The sequence below is a fragment of the Lactuca virosa genome, chromosome 5 (genome assembly GCF_052849685.1).
Source record: "Lactuca virosa cultivar CGN04683 chromosome 5, Lactuca_virosa_CGN04683_v6, whole genome shotgun sequence".
NCBI classification, from domain to species: Eukaryota; Viridiplantae; Streptophyta; class Magnoliopsida; order Asterales; family Asteraceae; genus Lactuca; species Lactuca virosa.
Genome location: NC_136430.1, coordinates 335,731,071 through 335,750,313, shown reverse-complemented (window position 1 = coordinate 335,750,313; position 19,243 = coordinate 335,731,071). Strand labels below are relative to the sequence as shown.

The window sequence follows — 19,243 nt, the reverse complement described above, 5'->3', positions numbered from 1 at the left end:
ATACATTCGGAACCGTTTTACTTTTTCTTAGTGCCTTACTAGGCTTGTTCTAATAATTTTTGCCATTCCAAAAAAATACATTCGGAACCGTTTTACTTTTTCTTAGTGCCTTACTAGGCTTGTTCTAATAATTTTTGCCATTCCAAAAAAAATATATCCGAAAGACAAAAAAAATTAACATACAACAATATTATGAATATTGCATTCTTTCACGATTTAGCCAAAGAGAAAATGACACCGTTCAGGTTTTTTCCAAAGCACCTATATATATGCAAGAATGATTTGTATCGACACATTACTTGATTTGTTGACTACCTTCCACATTATCGGCAATTAACAAACCTTTATCAACCGTATTTGTATGCAATCATGAAATATCCCAACAACCATAACATATTTTGCTATATGGAAATTAATGAAAAGATGTCTGATTGTCTCAATCTCTAAATCACAAATAGAACACCGGTTTGACTCCAAATCTATACTATTTTTATTCAAGATTTATATAGTAGGCATACGATATATCCAAAGACATCAAACTAGGATATTAACCTTTATTATGTCTAACGTATTCCATTGTGTTTTATAACCATTTGTTCCAACAAATGGTCATCTATAAATTTACACCATGAAGCAATGAACTCACCTTAAGGAGACACATTCCACCTCTATGTATTGTTTTTGTTCGAAAAAACATATGATTGAAGACAAATATCCAAATTTGTTTTTTCCACGTCATCACCTCTCAGATGCAATTGTATAAACCAACTCTAATTCCAAATTCCACAATTATAACAATCGGAAATTAAAAAGCCTTGCTGACTCTAACACATAAAATATCGGGCATAGCATATATAACAGTCTATCACCCACCCATACATCTTCCCAAACTAAGTATTATCTCCATGACCAACCACTTTTTGTATAAAAGAAACATTATCTACGTGTTAGTCTTGCAAATCACGAGTTTCCTTCACCAAGCCTCCCAACATGGTAGAAGACTTTAATCTCCTATCACCATTTTTGAACCCTCCTTGACAGTCTTGAATTGACTTAATGTTAACACCCAAAATGCATCATTATCCCTAAAAACGACATCTCCATTTAGATAGAAGACAACAATTCGACTCGAATACGCTTCCAATCACAAGGCGTCAATTATCTTTGCCCTCTAGGATTTGATCCTATTTAATACAAGAAATTTTCATGTGTCTATTGTATCCTCCTTAAAAATGTGTTACAATAACTTTCTAATAGCTTCAAAATTGCCATTGAAATCCAAAGATGGAAAAGTAAATCACTCCAAGACTCTCCAAAACTAATTTGAGGAGAGTTAGTTGGTCTCCGATTGAAAGAGAGTCAACATCCTATCTTGAAAGTTTAATTTTCTTAAGAACGGAAATTCAAACTTTGTCTATCCCTATTGTTACCAATGATTAACCCCAAGTATGCAAGGGGTAATTTTCCAATCTTACAACTCAACACAATCAATTACTAATTCCATATCAACATTAATACCAAAAAGGATACTCTTCAACTAGTTAATTCAAAAAGCTAAGACCAAACTACATATAAAAGACGAGTTAATCACTTTTTTCATCCTAATCATTTACATAAAAAAAATTATATTTAAGGCAAAATTTTATTTTATAGTTTTTAAAATCAACGGACAGACCCCAAAAAAAAAGAGAAAAAGGAGAAGTTGAAACGAACACATTTTTTTTTCCTTTCTCGCTTATGAAAAATCAATTCATTTCTTCCTTAGGGTAGTTGGTATGGGAAAAAAAACTGATATTGAGAGGCTTAGGTGGACAACCATAACGACGTTAATGCCAAATGATCGCCACCCCGACCCGACCTCATGTTGTGTAAAGCCTCATCAACTGCTCAACATCTCATGAGGCCACGTATCTTCATTTAATTTCTTTTAAATTTATTTTTATATACATTTAATTTAAAAAAATAATAATGAAATGGTGTGGTGATGTATTGGGTATTTCATAACAAATATAATGTTGTCAGGAGAGTAACATGAAATAGGAGATTATTGACATGAAATATGAGGTTATTACATAAAAATAATATGAAAAAGTGTCACTAGATCCACCAAAAAACTCTATAACAAAAGGTAAAATAAAAAGGAAGTTTTATTTTGCACGTTGTATGAATATTTTAATGTTACGTTGCCACTTTCCTATACGATTCCAGCCACTTTCTTGGTGGCGGCCGGTAGGGGGCGGCTCAACCCTCATATAACAAGTTAACACCAACACAAGCCAAGCCACCCACTCAACAGTCAACACGCTTCTGTTTCTGTTTCTGTTCAGATTTCAGATCCAACAACACAATGAGTATGAGAATGCAAACTTTAAGCGAAGAAGTAGAGTACAACTGGACCGCCGATCGCCGTCCCGGCCGTGATATCGTTATCGCAGTTGATCATGGCCCTAAATCCAAACACGCCTTCGATTGGGCACTCCTCCACTTCTGCCGCCCCGGCGACACCCTTCACCTTGTCCACGCCGTCTCCAGTAAGTGCAATTTCTCTGTTGTTCAGTGTTCACTCTAATTTAGCGTTTCAAGTTCAATACACGGAGTAGATCACTACCTATCACTAAAATATTCCTAATTTCTCTTCGTTTTTGATTTTTCTGATTGATACTGGTTGTTGTGTTTAGGTTTAAAGAACAATATCGTTTATGATGTATCGCAGACGCTGATGGAAAAACTATCTTTGGAGGCCGTGAAGGTTGCTATGGTGAGTAATTTTTTACCGCTTATGCTTTAGATAATTTCGCTTGTGGATTTATGTGTTCTTACATGAATGAACTTATTAAATCTATGATGTTTTGTGTGTACTTAATGATGATCTTCTTACTTGATGTGTAGAAGCTTATACATTAGTTACAGAGTTTTCTATGTATATGTTAGTTAAATGAAAGAACAACTCCTAGTAGCAATATATACTCCATCAATTCCAAATTGGAGATGCATGATTTGCAAATGCCAGTTATTGAAATTAGAGGGAAGACTTTAGGAAGACCTTCTTTTCAAGTGAAGCGGGGGACTATAAAAGATTTTATAAATTGTGATAAATCTTGGGACTTTGGCATTTCACATGTTGACTTTTGGCATCTAAGTTTGTGGCGTACTTTAAAATGGAAGAAATCGACTCTTTATTAATTCAAAATTGTATGTTTCTGAAACCCTAATCCATCGACTCCTAAATAGTTTGAAGGAGTATTTAGTGCCTGTGACCCCAACTGTCTTATGTATAACTCCAATACATGTGATAAAGTTGTTATCAAGATTTTCATATGTATAAAATTCATGATAACACCTACCTCTTCTCTTTAGCTGGAGTTCATTAAATAGGGCATTATCCTATGGCAAACCCTGGATTTTAAAAGCCAAAAGTATATGCTTGCAATGAAAACTTACTCTATTTTTCCAATCTATGGGCTGGGGTCTAATAGATTATATAAATCTTATCATGTGACTTTATCTGTTTTCTACAAAAACAATGAGACACACATGTTTTTTAAAAATGTAAAGAAAGCAATTTTGAGTTATAATGTATATGCGCATTGAAAATACTCTGTAAACAACTTGTTGCATTTATAATTGTATTTTTGTAATTTCTGATTTTGTAACAAATTTTAAAATTCTATTTGAGTAGGTAAAAACAGTGACACGAATAGTTGAAGGAGATGCGGGTAAGGCAATTTGCAAGGAAGCAGAAAAAGTGAAGCCAATAGCTGTGGTCATGGGTACAAGAGGCCGCAGTCTAATGCAAAGGTATTGATGGATAATTAATATTTAAAAAATATTTGTGAAAATAACGATATACTTGGAAAATTGTTGGAAAAAATAAATGAGGTGAATTTGTGAGAAACAATCATATATAACTGTCTAGATTAAGTACTTAACCTATGAAGCCCATTAAGTAAAAAAGTAAGGACCTCTTATTTCTCACAGTATGTTGCTTAGTTTCACCCTCCCCTACTTTCGTTTTTACTATTGTTATTGTTATTTATTACATTTGATGTTATTGTTAACCAACTTGTTTTTCATGTCTTCAGTGTATTACAAGGAAGTGTAAGCGAATATTGCTTCCATAATTGCAAATCAGCACCTGTAATAATTGTTCCTGGCATAGGTATGAAATTTCAATTCTTTTTCATTATTTTTAAATAGTTGTAAAAATGGGTTTCTGAATGAATTTATTATATAAAACAGTAGAAGCTGGGGAAGAATCAGTGGTTCCGATGGACTAGAGATCACTGTAGATGGTGATTTCTTGCTCAAATTGATTGTTTTTCATCCTTAATTTGTACATTGTGTGGGTTGTATTTATTTTGTAATATTTTATATGCTAATATTCTTATGTTTGGTTCTGTAATATTATTATTCTAATATAGTGGAAGACAATTTTATGTTACTCTTTACAAAATAAATGCAACTTCTCTATAACAAAGTTTAAATCTAGAGTAAATTGCATTTTTGGTCCCTGGGTATAGCTGATTTTAGCAATTCTAGTCTATTTTTTTGGGTGTAGTTTTGGTTATTGTTCAAAGTAAAATGATTGTTTTTGCTCCCTAAGTGTAGCTGATTTTGCAATTTTGGTATAAAAAATAGCCCTTTTATATGGAACATGGATAAATAAAAGTGTTACAAAAACTTCAAATAGGGACCGAAATTGCAAAAGAAAACTTTTGGGGACCGAAATTGAAAAAACCAGTTAAACCTAGGGACCAAAAATGTAACTTACTCTTAAATCTAAAACCAGATTCTGATGGGAAAACAGGACGAAAGTGGTAAATAAAATGGTCCTAAAATATCTCTGGTGAAGAGGTTGACTGATATCCACACTTTTGGCAAGAGAATCTTGTTGTGTAATTTTGGTGTTATTATTCCATGCAATTGCATTATGTGAAGCAGAAAAATTCAAAGGAATAAATCTGTGGCTGTTGGAGTGGGCCTAAAGGAAAAAGGTTATATGGCATATCACAATTGAGTGAGGCAAACAAAATCAAGTAGATCTTGGTATGGATCAGGCCGGATCCACCCGTCATTGTTACATTTGGGTTGAAAACGAACGAAAGCTGCGGCTCTTAGACGCCCTAAGACCAAGTATATGCAGCCATATTCATACGCAGTTTTCATGGTCCCCCTTGTCTTTCTGTTAATTTAACCGATTAACAATGACATTAGTTCACAGTATATACTACATATATAATTCACAGTAGAGTTGGTTCTTGGTTAATATATTCATTAAAATGATCAAAGGTTCGAGTTCAGCAGACACAATGTGAGATTTTCAATTCCAATTAGAACTGGAAATAAGTTTCGGGGCTAGAGTTGGGTTTAGGTTGACCTTCCTAATTAACAAGTTGAGATTCTCAGGGCGTGTTTGACATGGAGCGTTTGAGAGCTTCTAGTTTCTAGCATTTGACAAAACTCTTTGTTTTAAACAAAAAACTTTGTTTAAGCTTTTAACGTTACACTCCAAATCTAAAAACTATCTCACGTAGCGCTTAATAAAACGCTATCAGCTATCTGCTACCCGTTAGCAGCTAGTTTTGTTGAACACGCCACCAACTCAAATTATTAGGTAAATGGTTTGATCACATGTTGACCAATTTGCTTTGTTTTGTTTGTTTGTAAGCACAAGTTGTTGATTAAATGGGCTGAGCATGTGATGGCTCATTTAAATTTTAATGTTTACATAAATTTTATAGATTTCAAACCCAAATAATTGTCCATAGAACATTTGCACGTCATTACTTCTAAGCAACTTAACTTTCATTTTAACAATCTAATCTGACCTCTAAATGGAATATGGACTTTGAAATTCTCAAAATCTGAGATAAATTTGTGAACGGGCGTATCCCAAATGGCTTTATGTTCAAGACTTTAGGGTTTCGTTTTTGTATTCCTACTTTATAAAGTATAAAATATAAAATAATGTATATTTAAATGAGAAGTGGATATCAGAAATTTCAACTCTAACTTGATTGATTTATTTAAATGTGTGGAGAATTTCAACTAGAACCGTTGATTTTTTGGGTTTTGCTATTTTTTTCTAACTATATCCAATATAGATTGGGCTGCTGGTGGACACATATGACATAACCGGTTCAAATAAAACCGAACCGCCGGCTTATATATGTTAAAAAAAAACATGTTTTTCTCCCGGTTTTTCTAGAAACACTGAACCAAATTGATTTTTAAACCGAAAAAACGGTTTTTTTACAAAATTTCATTTCCTAAAAAACCCAAAAAACCGAATAGATTATAATCGAAACCGATCTAGAGAAAACTAGTTTTTCAAAAAATCAAAATCGGTTTAAAACTGGTATTTGTTCACCCCTAACGTTGTATACCAAATTTTCCTCTCATGTGATGCTTGTGGGAGAGGGCAATGTGGTATAACTTATGGGTTGCTCGAAAAAAAACATTTTTACATAAACTAGCCAATGAGTCATATGGAATTACACTTGTTAAAGAATGATATTTTTCGTCATTTATAGTAGAGTATGTCTCTATCGGTCCCAAAAGTATACCTAGACAACTCATTGATAGGTTTATGTCTGTTTGTCTTTGAGTTGTCGTTGGCTAGCTGCATTTAGGTGCTTGCAGTCTTGGATGTTATTTATGAAAGGAATATATGATTTTAAATCGGGGCAACCATCCGTCATTCGAATATGGTTATTTCGTTATCCCACTAGCCATATAGATCTTTATTCAATTATGGATGAAAAATTGACTTCTCACTAAAATCTTGCATTTTCACTGTTCAATTGCTTCGCAACTTGCAATTTGTTGTCCATTAATTTTGATATTGGACCACTATTGAGAATGGCTATGATTATTGTTGAAATGAATTCATACTGTGTCATATTCTTGGTCCCTGTTTATGTTTCTTTGATATATTAAATGTGGAAAAATCTTATCTATACCATAAAAATCTATAACATAAGGTGGAAATGTTGTTATATGCATTCTATATTCTAATTATTGTTCCTACAATGCCAATATCCGTACTTGCATATACGATATATACTTTAGGCAAATGAGTAAAGAATAATGATCAATAACAATTCGGTTTAATACATGTCAAAAAATTTCTTTCACTCATCACATCTCCATCTTCATATTGCTTACTTCATTTGAACCTGAAAAAAAATACAAGTAATCTCCTTTAGGTTATAATAATATGCTTCATTTTATTGATTTATCATAACTAAACTAATAAAGCTCTTATTACGTTATCTTTACTCTAATCCACTACTAAAAGGTTGTTTGATAGATGATGAAAATGTTTGATTGTATGAAACAGCTCTGAATCTGACGAGTAAAAAATATTTCAGAAGGGTCAGGACCGAGTTACTTTTAAGTATGGTACCAAACAGTCATAATCTCCCAAGTCAGACAGTTTCTTATCAGTCCCAATAAAACATCAAAGAGCCCCTAAATATTTAGAAAACGATTGTTTCTATTACTATTACTGAAATTGATCGAGCGTCATGTAATTATTTTGAAGTTCTATATTTTTTCTTTTTTTTTAATGAAAATGGAAAGTTTGTGGTTATCTAAAGGACCCATTTTTTAATCATTTTTGGGTGGAAGACAAGGATAAAGAAAGATACCAACTATGCAACTTTCTTGGTTATTGAGCTTGGACCCATTTATTCTTTTAGAAAATCATTCCAACATTTGGCATCATTTTTCCATGACTTTTAAAGATTTTTTTAGTTACCTGTAAATTGATGGGATTGAAATGGTATCAATGTTCCTTGTTCAAATTCCATTTTGTACAGATTCTGTAAATCAGCATCCCACGTAGCAGTTGGCTGGATTTGCTGTAACAATAAAGGTCGGATCTTTCGTAAGAAAACCGAGACTTTTCTACTTGTACTTTCTGCCTCTACTTGTACTTTTCTACTTGAAAGTTACATTTGAAAGAATGAAGGGGAAAAAGTAGAAGGCATTACATTGAAACAAGATGAATCCATAAATGTTTCCGGAATCGGAATTGGAGCAGTAAGACTTCTTCTTATTGCCATTTCCGTTGAGTTAATATCCATGTCTAGTCCACAATATGAAACCAATTGCTCCATAGAGTTTAACTGAAAATATGTGGAAGTAGCCATTTCCGAAGAACACCCGAGTCCCGGAATTGGGGATTGAAACACCTGATTGTAGCAAGAAAATAAGTTTGTTAATTACTAATAACTTAAAGTTACCGCAAATCATAATGTTTTGCTATCATTAATCATTATTAATCTTGTTAATTACCTCTTTCGTGAATACACTTTCAATGTTGAAATCTAGCTCTGGATTCACCGTAGCAAGCTTCATCGACAAAAACTGTTGGAATCCAAAATATATGAATGCTTAGTATTTTTTTTTCTTTAAATTGTTATATGTGAGTTGAATCACTTAAATCATGCATCAACTAGTTATTTTACATGAAAACGTATCTTTTAGATTGCATTTGTTACATATGACATGACTAGAGACGAGATTAAACTGAATTAGACAATTGCATTTGTTACACATAACATGACTAGAGACGAGATTAAACTGGACAAGAGTAATAAACTTTTTAAGATTTTTTTTATGATGAGAAGACATTTTATGTCTTTTCATCATACAACACAAGAGATAGAGACTTAGTCTCTATCATGTCGTTTTAGGTGACACTGTGTCATTAACATCCGTTTGAGTTACTGTCATTAGTCATGCATATTATAATACATTGTCAGACTTGTACTATGTAACAAACTGCTAAAAATTCCCTAATGATTTGATTTTATACCTCTACTTGTTTTTGAAGGGATTGAACGTAATTGATAATTTCATCAAGCATTCCAGCCTTCCCCGTAATCTTATTACACCCTGGAACCAAATCTTGCAAGTACTTCATTCTCTCACTGATTTTCTCCCTTCTTACCTGTTTATCATTAATCATCATCATCGTCATCATCAAATTCAGTCATAATTATCGATCTTTACGTGGAAAAAAGAAGCTTTTTTCTTGGGTCACATCACATACTCTTTCGGCTAAACTGTGGCTGTCGGTGGCTTGACCACGACGTGCACGAACATGAATATAATCCGGTTTTTGAACCTCGGAAACCTTCGATTTCTCCTTTGATGAAGCGTTCGTAGAAGTTTCTTTACTGTTACTGCTTTTGTTATCGCAATTACTATATTGATGTGTGATTTTGGAATCTCCTTCTTCAGCACACCCTTTTATCTTCTTATCTTTTTCAGAAACTACCTACATATGTCACACATCAAACAAGTTAATTTAATGAAACTTACCATTAAAACGGAATAATAACAATAAAAAAATAATAATAACAATATAGACTAAAAACCTCTAGGCTTCGACCCTTGTCGGCTTTCCTTTTCTTAGGCGACACCGAAACTGAATTCGAATTCGCCGGTAGAAATGTCCGATCTCCGCCTCCTGGTGTGTTTTGATTCATATACCCATAACCCAACTGACCACCGTACGTGACAAACTCCGGCCACCCTGGGTCGGGTTTAACGACGTCTAAAAGCTGTCGTTGAGGTGCGGATATAGAAGTAGCGAACAGGCGATGATCGTTTCCATTGAAAAAACTGGTGTTGTTGGCACCGGAGGTTAATTCTGGATTCATCTTTGATGAATTAGAATGGAAGTTTGAAGGATTACGAAGGTGGTTTGTAGTGAAGAAGATTAGGTAGGTTTGTACTACGTTTTACATGCCAAACTCACATCGTCTCAAAGACCAATATGCCGATGCTTCTCTGTTTTCATGTAAAAAGACCTTTTTGTACGTCAAAGTGTTTTATCTTTTTCTCTTTTTGCAATGTAAGGATAAGTAGGGGACTGGGGGTGGGGTGGGTATAAATATATAGAAGTGGGAAAAGGTCGCCGGAGAGTGACATCTGCCGGAGTCTGACACAAGTGGCCGGAATAAATAATAAGAGGATAGAGGAGAGAGAAACAAGTGAGGGTAGAGAGCCACAGGGAGTGGCCATGGGCAGTGGCCCTACGAATGACATGACTGCCACGTGGGTATGTCCTCCCTAACTCCTATTTTTTTAATTTACTAGTATTTTAAATTCGTTAGCCCCTATTTTTATCATCAAATCCCAACACCCTACTTCATTTATTTTTCTCTTTTAAGTCATCACTTCCCAATTCCTAACTACTACTCTATTATACTATCAGTCGTATGTTTCTTAATTACCATTTTAGACAATTTCAGCTGTTACTTCTTTAAACGATATAATGATTTTAATTTCTCTTTAATTTGTTATCGATTTATATATTGATTTTCAAACTCGTTGTACCTAAATTGATGAGATATCATTTCCTAAAAAAGTATATTTTGTTGTACAAATGGATATATGTATATACATGTAGATAAATAATGCATGGGCCGATTTCTTTGAAGTTATTAGGTACGTGGTTTAGTCGCATTGATTGTCAGGAAATTTCTTGGGACCTTCACGTATCAATGAACATCACATATAATCAATGACGGAGTCGGGATTTTGTTTTACAGTAGGCCAAATAATGTACAATATATAAACGATATAATTTTTTTTTCAAACGATAACAAAATGTAATTATATATGCATTATTAACTAAACTGTTTATTTAAGTTGCACACGATGTTGTCTTACATTATTAAAATAATCTAAAATTGAGTTTAATCGACATAGACAACAATGTATTCTTTTCTATTAATTTCAAGTTTTGAATGGAATATGTCATATCACAACCCAAATTCTTTTTATTTAACAAAAATATATATTATACATACCATATATATGCAACTTTAATTTTGTATGGATGGGCTAAGGCCCACTCGTACCCTATATTGACTATGGATTGTATTTCATTATAAGGGTTAATAAGCTTGGCAATTAATACACTTATATTGTTATCGATATCCTCGCATGCCTTTTCCTTAACTAATCTTCTTTGTCTTAAACTATGCCTATATGTCATTCTAAGCTTTGAGATTTTATAGGGATATTAATCATATTATTACTGCAATGATATAAAGAGTCGCCAAATTGCCTTTCCCAGACTACCTATGTATTCATGGTTACAAAAGCCGATTATTCGGTTAATACCGATCGGAGTGGGATAACCATACACCATGGCGGGGTGACGAGTCACCGCAATAGTGCGGTGACCACTACACTGCCTATTGTGCGGTAATATAGTGAGGGTCACCGCGCCTGAAGACTTCGGCTGCACCCCTTTGTCTGTAACCGTTTCTTCACGACAACTTTAAAAAAAAATCTATTATAAATACACGTATAATTTATATTTACAACCACAAAACAAATACTAAACAACTCTTTATATATATATATATATATATATATATATATATATATATATATATATATATATATATATATAGAGAGAGAGAGAGAGAGAGAGAGAGAGATAGGTTCAGGTGTTTTAAGTAAGTATTGTGTTATTGTATGCATGATTATGGGCCAATCAAAATTTAATAGAAAAAACAATAATTAAATAAATCAATAAGGGTAACTAGGTAATTTGAGAAATAACTTCACAAATAATATCATATAATTATGGTAACCATTGACTTCAAAATTTAACCCATATATATTAGAAATCTACATCTTTTTGGGTCCTAACAGGCTTTGGAATAGAAATCTGCCCTCGTTAATCCAAAAACCGAAATCAGAATTTAATTGATTGAAAACTGATTTCAGAATTTGAGGTTTAAGAAAGGGAAATCAAAGCATCAGCGGGTGAAAGATGTCGTCGTTGTCTTTGATTCCTCTTCCATCATGCACATCGGTAACCTTCTCTATCCATATCTTGCTATCTTCCTTAAATCTCCCGTAAGTTTGTTTTCAAGCCTGCAAGCACAAGGAGATGGTTGCGTGAAAAGGAAGAACCGAGCAGGTCTGCGACGATTCCAGACGGCGATTCGGACTAGATATGGGTCGATTGACGATGGTTGCGTGAAAATGGGTAGTGGTATTAAAGGACAACGTCTTCACCCCAATCGGATGTCTCCGCCTCCGAAACCTAATCCCGATGCATCGGTTACACCATCAGGTAGTGATCCCGATTCTTCTTTTAATCCGATGGGTTTACGATTTGGGTTTAACGAATCGGCATAGACCCCTAGTTTAAACCCTAATTTTGATGATGAATCGTTGGATGATTATACAGATGAGCAACTCGAAGACTCTACTAATTGAATTGTGAAAAGTCTTTGTTTGGAATTTGGAAGAACCTTACAAATTATAAGTATATTCTTGAATTTCACAAAAATAATTCTATGAGAATATTTCACACCAGGTGTTTGTAGAAATGCCTGAAAGAAAACTTGATGTTCAAATTCTTGAAGAACACAAAAATAATTTATGAGTTTGTTATTTGTGTTACTTGATTTTAACATGTAGTATGAGTTCTCTTAGAATTACTAAAATTTGTTTCATTTTTGTTGTATAAAAGCATTCTCACATAGTTTTATTCTTACATAATTCAGTTTCATGATAATTATTCTCATAGAATGAATGAAGTACATGATGATCAATGGCCCGAAGGTTGGATGAATGTGTGTGGTATAGACATGAACAATCCTCAATGGTCACCGATCTTCCACAAAAGTGCACTACTCATTGTCATATTCTGTTAGATTAATCTATAATAGAATGATAAGAGTATATGTAATAGTATATTCCAATAGAATAATCTACATATTATATTTGTCTGTTATTAGGGAGTGTTTCATTATTATAGAATAAAATATAAAGTTTTTTATTTTTTCAAGGATGTGATAGAAAAAATTTAACTTGTATCTAAAAATTTGTTTATTCTGCGAGAAGTAAGACTCTTTATTAGTTTATGGTTTGAATTTTCATAGAATATCATTATAAAAATAATGTCATTCTGACATAATAAAACCGGATATGATTAAAAATTATGTTAGAATTATTTCAACTAAATTAATTTTTAAAAAAATCAAAATTCAAAAATTAAGATAATCAAAGATCCATTAAAATCTGAAAATTTCTTTTTTTAAATTTGGGTTTCCTAATTTTAAGGCAATGCAAATGTACAATATTACCCTTCTTTTAATTAAATGACATTATTCTATTTTTCTTTTACTCCCTCCGTCCCAAAATTATTGTCCACCTTACTATTTTAGTTTGTCCCAAAATTATTGTCACTACCAAAAGTAGATATACACTTTTACCATAATACCCCTAACATTTAATAAAGTAAACTTGAATAATTACAAATGCAAATTTCCCATTGGTTTTAGAAAAGGGCAAACTGGTCATTTTACTTAAAAAAACAAAACTAATGATTGCTTTTCTTAATCTATGTGTTTTTTGTCTGTGGACAATAATTTTGGGACGAAGGGAGTATTTAATAATATAGGTAAATCACTTTCTTAAAATAAATAAAATTGATTGGCCCACATTTATGCATACAATAACACAATAATTACTTTGAATAGAATAACCTAAGCATATATATATATATATATATATATATATATATATATATATATATATATATATATATATATATATATATATATATAATTTAAAATGTATTCATCGTCATTCACTTCGTCAAATACGTTAGCGTTGTGGGCATTGACATTTATCGGGGACATTATGTGAACAACACTCAATCTACAAGAAAATGAAGTCGCAAGTTTACGTTTATAAACTAGAAATCCATTTTTACGGAGAAATCCTAAGGTCGATCGCAACCATCTTATGAATGGCTACTTTAACGATGATGCAGTCTATGCTGACAAATTCGGACGTCATTTCCGGATGAGAAAGAATTATTCCTACGTATTGTTGAAGATATGAAGAATCAATTTCAATATTTTCAACAAAAGTAGGATGCAAGAGGCAATAAAGGTTTCTCTTCAATTCAAAAATGTACAACGACAATTCGTCAACTAGCATTCGACATGTGATCAGACTCATGAGATGAGTATTTGAGGATGTTAGAGAGAACGACATGAGAATATCTATACATGTTTTCTAAAGTGGTGATTATCCTCTATTGTGGCCATTATTTACGCAAGCCTATAATTAGCGATGTCCACCAATTGTATACAACACATGAAAACAAGCATGCTTTGGTAGTATTGACTGTATGCATTTAGGCCGACCGCGGAAATTTGAAGGCCCGATGCAATTTAACAAATAAAGACCCTAAAACTTGAAAATTCTAAAAATTTAAGCAAAACAGTTTTATTTTTTAGTTTTTAATTGCAAAATACATAAATTATTATTCATTCAAAACAATACAAAAAAAATTGATTTTACTTAAAAACGATCATCCTTCTAATATTCCTTGAAAAAAACTTTTATATAACATTTACATAAGTAACTTTATCCAAAAGGTTTCTCACAATCGTGATATCGAAGCCAATCCACTAAGTTGTTATTGAGTCATTGTTGATCCCAAGTATGACTTCAATATCTTCAATTTAGAAAAACTACTTTATGCAGATGCAATAGTAACAAGAATAGTCAACATAATTATATATGCAATAAAAGTAACAAAAAAAACAATCAACACTTTTTAAAACTTTAGAAATGAGAGAGGAGCGAAATAACTTTATATTTTTACATATCCATATTCATAACTTTTTAATCCAGGAGACATCCTAAATTAGAGAAATGAGAGAAACAACCTTTTTGCGATATGAGGATTTCTTCTTTGGTTCTTGATTCTAAAACTCAAGTAGTAATGTATAACAAAAATGTAAAAAAAATATAAATTAAATCAGCAAATTATATTACTTTATTATAAATTCAAATCAGAAGCAAACCAGAAAGAAAAAGAAAGGAAAAGAAAATAGGGAATCCTTATACCTTCTTATTTCAAAACCTTAGACCATATTGAACTTGGAGCTTCTAAAATCTGATTCTTAAGTAGCTTAAGTCATCAGTAATCGGAAATACATATAAGAAATTATCAAAAATACAAATCATAAACAAACAAGAAAGGATAAAAAGAATCGATTTGAATGTACCTACAAAAAATCTGAAATCAAATTCCTTGTAAATTTGTTATTTTTGATTTTTGAAATTGATTTGTATGTCCCTTCAAAAATCAAAAAATTATGAATTTAAAACAAAAATTTAACCGGAATCATAAAAGACATAGAATCTTTGTACCTTCTGATTTCAAAACCTCAAACCAGATTGAACTTTGAGCTTCTAAAATCTAATTTTCGAGTAGCTATCAAAAGTAGAAATAAGAAACTTATTAGAAATACAAATCATAAAAAAAACAAAAAAAAAAGGAAAAAAGAGAATCTGATTTGCTTTTACCTTCAAAAATCAAAAACTGATTTCCTTGTAACTTTGTTCCTCTTGATTTTCAAATTTGATTTGTGCATCCCTTAACTCCCTTCAAACAAATCAAAAAGTTAGAACTGAAAAAAAACGTAGAGAATCCTTGTACCTTATGATTTCGAAACTTGGAGCTTCTAAAATACGATTTTGTAAGAAACTAGAAGAACAATTGTAAGAACTCAAAGCTATTTTTCGAGAAGGTTATAAGATTGTTGGTTCTGATTTTCGAGAAGGAAGAAGAAAGAAACTGAAAACTCTATAATTGACAAACTTTATACAAACATTGAGACTGTTGCTATCAAGGATAGGAGACGATTCAGTAACCATTATTAGAATTAAAGCGTTTTTTTTTCTTTTCCCCAATTTTTAGTTGGTTTTCCCGCTCATGTTCTCTGATGTATGCAACATGCGTCTCTTAATCGAGGTGAAGAAAACATATTAACCGAACTTTATTTGGGCCTAAACTTAACCTAAGCTAATATATATGCTATGAAAAATTTGGGCCCTATGATTTAGTGGGTCCCGTTCATGGGCACATTTTAAACTCCCTTTGGGTCGACCCTGGTATGCATTTGGGGTAGTCAATGTGTCCTAATGCGTGGCACAGTCAATTCTTGTGAGGTGATCAGAAACAACCGACAATAATTTTAGAAGTCATGGTGTCATATGATCTTTGGATATGACATGCATTTTTTGAGTGGATCAGGTGCTAACAAGGACCTCAATGTTCTAAACCAATCATTGATATTCAAAGACATCTACCGTGAGAAATCATATGATGGTTTTTTCAAGTAAATGGGACATGATACAAGCATGGGTATTACCTTAACAATAAGATATATCCCAATTTAACAACAGTTTTGAAATCATTCTCACATCCAAACAACGAAAAGCGATTAAAGTTTAAGTCAATCCAAGAATCAGCTAAGAAGGATGTCGAGCGAGCCTTTGGTGTTCTAAAGAGACGTTGGTAGATACTCACAGTATGGGCATGATTATTCGAGCGAAAAAGAATAAGTAGCATGATGTATGCATGCATCGTATTGCATAATATGATAATAGAATATGAAGGAAAGGTGATTTGCCGCTACAATGAAAATGAGAATTTACCAAAATTCGAAGGAATGTGTATTGGTATGCCGAAATACATGGTGGACAAAGGGGAAGTATACGGCCAAGTTGGACACCACAAACTTTGTGTTGATTTGTCTGAACATGTCTTCAATGCTCATGTATATCCCGTCGTCGAAGATTTTTTGATGATATAGATGACAATTCATCCTGTTTGTAGATGATTCGAGCGAGGATTATGATGACATTACAACAGACAATGATTAGGTGTACGAATTATTCTACTATTTTTCGATTATGTAATTTTATTAATGTATTTTTTTAGTATGTGTTTCTTTTAATTAATGAAATAGTTTTCTTTTATTAATTTTATATAATTACATTTTATTAAATTATATTTAAACACATTTAATTTAAAAAAGAAAAAAAAAAGTATGGTGAGGTGTAGTAAGACCATTTCCTATCAGTTTTATGGGGATAACTTGACTGGGAATAGTGATGAAACCAGAAGGACAAAATCGAAAATGTTTAGTTATTTCACATTTACTTGTAAATGATTATGGCATAATAGTTTCTAGTTTTTTTGTGTTATAAGTATTCGTAACTAAGATTTACAATGTATAATCTGAAACATGTGAATAATAGCAGAGATCTCAATTTCCTGCTCATGGACGTAGGTCGTATTGACGTAACAATTTGAATTCTTTGTGTCGTTTTTTTTTCTTTTCTTTGATTGTTTGCTTAATAAATGATATCAAAGCCATGACTATTCAAGTGGCTAGATCTATTGTTTGCTTAAAAAATGATATCAAAGCGAAGAAATTGGAATTAGAGGTGAAATTGCCGAAGGAGATGAAGACGGTCGCGAAGAGGGATATTCATGTAAAAGATCATATGTGCATTTTTAAATTGACTGATGAGTGTTACAAGAGGTTGTTGATCAAACGACCATTGTTGGGCTATAGCAAAAACTTTGCAACAAATATCACGATAATTCTCTCACAAATCGGTTGTACTGAAAGCAACGTTTGTATACCCTCTAGATTATAGAAAGTACTCATGTAAAAGATTATATGGAAAATTTTAAGCATATTAGTCTTGATTTACAAGGCATTGAAGTTAAAATTGAAGACAATGATGAAGCTCTTATTATGTTGTGTTCTCGTTGAATTCATATGACAATTTCTATTGTCTAAAGAATTAAAATGTAAGGTTTCTGGTTGTTAAGAGGGTTATGGTTCTGATATTTTTGTAGACAAGGATAGAACACAAGATATAGGGGTAGAAATCGAGGGAGGTCATGTGTGACATCCCCTAATTTCTCGGCCAGAAAAGACCGATTTAATTTATGCTTTTTAAAATAAAATCAGAGAATCTTTTTAAAAGATGTTGCGGAATTGGTCCCCAAAAACAAAACAATTTAAAAGTTTGTCAAAACCTTTCTTTAAGAGATATATAATTTCCTTTTATATTAAAACCTTGGGATGTCATGTTCCGATACAGATCAAAAGCATAAACAAGACATTATAAGCCTTACAACAGTTATTTATAACTACTGGCCTATAATCCATAAATCACTCATCATCATCATCCGACTATGCTCGGGGTCCACTACCTGTAATCATAAAAAGCTGAGTAGGTCAGACTTGGAAGTCTGGTGAGCATATAAGGTTTTCAACCCATAATAAATAAATTTATTATGCTTAAACATCAATCAACCAAATTACCCCAACCCCATTATCTTATTAATTTCTTAAGGGTTTACCCTAAGATTCAACTATCACTCCTTCCTAAGGATTCATCCTAAGGAATAAGCACAAGGTCACACCATCACCAGGGTTTATACAACAGGGGATAAATTCATAGCTCTTATTTATTGACAGTATTATTGACAGTATTCACCCCTGTCATACATGTCAATGGGTTTTTAGAGTACTCCAAATGAACATATAGTTCATTACACCTACAGGTTGCGGGCCTGCTAGTGTTCCACAGACCGTCTAGAATAGTCCATGGTTGTCATCCCTACTCTGCTGAATGACGGGGGTCACCGTTTGGGTAAGGGCTTTTCTCATATTTCACCACTCACCCTCAACTTATGATAAATATTACTGATCATATCCTTTATCCAACTCACCTTTCATCACACACCCATTATTTCATCTACCCATGTTTTACCCAATATTTTTGTAGATAAAAATACATATACAGTTTAAATTATTTAAAAACATGTATAAATCACACCTTCAACATCCAACTCAAATAAACAAACAATAAATATTCACACAACACGTATTTTATATAAAATACTTCATATCTATGTGTAAGGTGAAAGTAACTACACACTCACCTGATTTAACGAAAATCGGGCATCAATTCGTTTCCTAAAACGATCGTCTCTAATAAAAACGGGAGTTTTATTGAGAAACCGGGCTCTGCAAAGGGTCGGGCTTCGAAACCGAAAAGATAAATTTTTCGGGCTTCTTGGGCACTTCGTGGCATATTCCGGGGGTTATAATCGATACCGGGGCTTCGGGGGATGTGAAAATAGCCAAAATATTGAAAAAGGGCCAAAATTGCCAATTTTCCAAAACTACCCGGAAGATCTCACAAGCCTTCTATATATAGGCCCGAGGTTCGGACACTAAGTAGCGAGAAGCAGACATGCGTCGCAATCTGCGAGGTTCGGAGGCTAAGGCGGTGCGAGGCTCGGACCAGCTGCGAGCTTCGGATTGGTCAGCAGCCTCGGTTCGGACAGATGCTCGCTTCGGATTGG

General features: G+C 32.9%; 2 protein-coding genes across 2 annotated transcripts; one reads left to right on the top strand and one right to left on the bottom strand.

Moving 5' to 3' along the window:
* Window positions 1-2,213: 2,213 nt before the first annotated feature.
* On the top strand, window positions 2,214-4,441 carry RD2 (Adenine nucleotide alpha hydrolases-like superfamily protein). Its single transcript, XM_079052389.1, has 5 exons — window positions 2,214-2,531; window positions 2,679-2,758; window positions 3,680-3,798; window positions 4,083-4,159; window positions 4,240-4,441. Exons 1-5 carry the CDS (start codon window positions 2,348-2,350, stop codon window positions 4,275-4,277), a joined length of 498 nt encoding a protein of 165 aa, XP_078908515.1. The 5' UTR covers window positions 2,214-2,347; the 3' UTR covers window positions 4,278-4,441.
* A 2,538-nt stretch (window positions 4,442-6,979) lies between these two features.
* Window positions 6,980-9,889, bottom strand: CIB1 (cryptochrome-interacting basic-helix-loop-helix 1). Its single transcript, XM_079052462.1, has 7 exons — window positions 9,390-9,889; window positions 9,062-9,289; window positions 8,825-8,959; window positions 8,302-8,373; window positions 7,998-8,198; window positions 7,763-7,865; window positions 6,980-7,178 (listed from the first exon to the last, which is right to left on the bottom strand). The coding sequence occupies exons 1-7, from the start codon at window positions 9,672-9,674 to the stop codon at window positions 7,141-7,143; spliced, it is 1,062 nt and encodes a 353-aa protein (XP_078908588.1). The 5' UTR covers window positions 9,675-9,889; the 3' UTR covers window positions 6,980-7,140.
* Between the last annotated feature and the right edge of the window lie 9,354 nt (window positions 9,890-19,243).